Source organism: Hippocampus comes, unplaced genomic scaffold (genome assembly GCF_001891065.2).
Source record: "Hippocampus comes isolate QL1 unplaced genomic scaffold, H_comes_QL1_v1.1 scaffold508, whole genome shotgun sequence".
NCBI lineage: Eukaryota > Metazoa > Chordata > Actinopteri > Syngnathiformes > Syngnathidae > Hippocampus > Hippocampus comes.
In genome coordinates, this window is record NW_017804879.1 from 4,792 (window position 1) to 5,806 (window position 1,015).

The 1,015-nt window shown below is 46.9% G+C and overlaps 1 protein-coding gene across 1 annotated transcript in view; it reads left to right on the forward strand.

The window, feature by feature from the left end:
* Positions 1–869, forward strand: part of LOC109522848 (ankyrin-3-like) — a 1,377-nt gene extending 508 nt beyond the window's left edge. The window contains exons 3-4 of the mRNA XM_019881674.1: positions 23–177; positions 447–869. Of these exons, the coding sequence (XP_019737233.1) occupies positions 168–177; positions 447–841 (405 nt within the window). The 5' untranslated portion in view covers positions 23–167 and the 3' untranslated portion in view covers positions 842–869. The remainder of the gene's footprint in view (positions 1–22; positions 178–446) is intronic.
* Positions 870–1,015: the final 146 nt, after the last annotated feature.

Consider the following 1,015-nt stretch of genomic DNA (forward strand, 5'->3'; position numbering starts at 1 on the left):
AACTTTCTGTTGCTCCATCCAGTCCTGTAATTGTGGAGGTGCCCCACTTTGCTGCTCTGCGTGGGGGCGAGCGTGAGCTTGTTATCTTGAGGAGTGAAACGGGTGAGAGCTGGAAGGAGCATCATTGTGAGCACACCCAAGAAGAACTCAACCAGATCCTTAACAGCATGGATGAAGGTCAGCCTCCGCAATGTCTTCTTGCTCAGCATCTAAATATCGTCACTGTCCTGTGAAAAACACGTATGTCCAGTTTTCACATTTCTTATTCTCATTCCTACATTTTTTTTTTTTTTATACGTCAATGGGCAGAGAACGTTTCGGGCATTCCATTCACGTAAACATTTTTAAAATGACAAAAATGGACCTGTTTCTCACAGGACAGCGACGATATACTCCAAAGACTGATATAGGCGGCATACCAACATTTCTGTTTTCCCCTCCCCTAGAACTGGACTCTCAGGAGGAGCTCCAGAAGAAGCGCATTTGCCGCATCATCACCAGGGATCTCCCACAATACTTTGCTGTGGTGTCACGTGTTAGGCAAGACAGTATTTTGATTGGTCCCGAAGGAGGCGTCCTGAACAGCACGGTTGTACCCCAAGTGCAAGCTGTTTTTCCTGAGGGGGCCCTAACCAAAAGGATCAGGGTGGGCCTGCAGGTAAATGACATTGCTTTGGAGCTTCACATGTGTGAGACATCCCGCATGGTGCATGAAAATATGTTGCTTCAGAGGACTCTGGGTTGGAGAGTGGTAGCGTGGTGGCCCATGCAGCCTCCAGTGCACCTTCTTGAGTGTTTTGGCATCCCAGGTGTGACCAAAGTCAGCTGCTTCTGGTCTTGATTTTTTGGTTCTTAGACCTGGACAATAAACAGTGACTGGACCTCTTTGTTGCCAAGTACTTGAAGAATTCCCAGGCTATTGATAGGTTGACTTTGCTTCTTCAGCTCACAAAAATGGGACATGTACCAAAGACACAAGAAGCCCTGAACTCCTCTAGTATCAAGTAGAATTGAA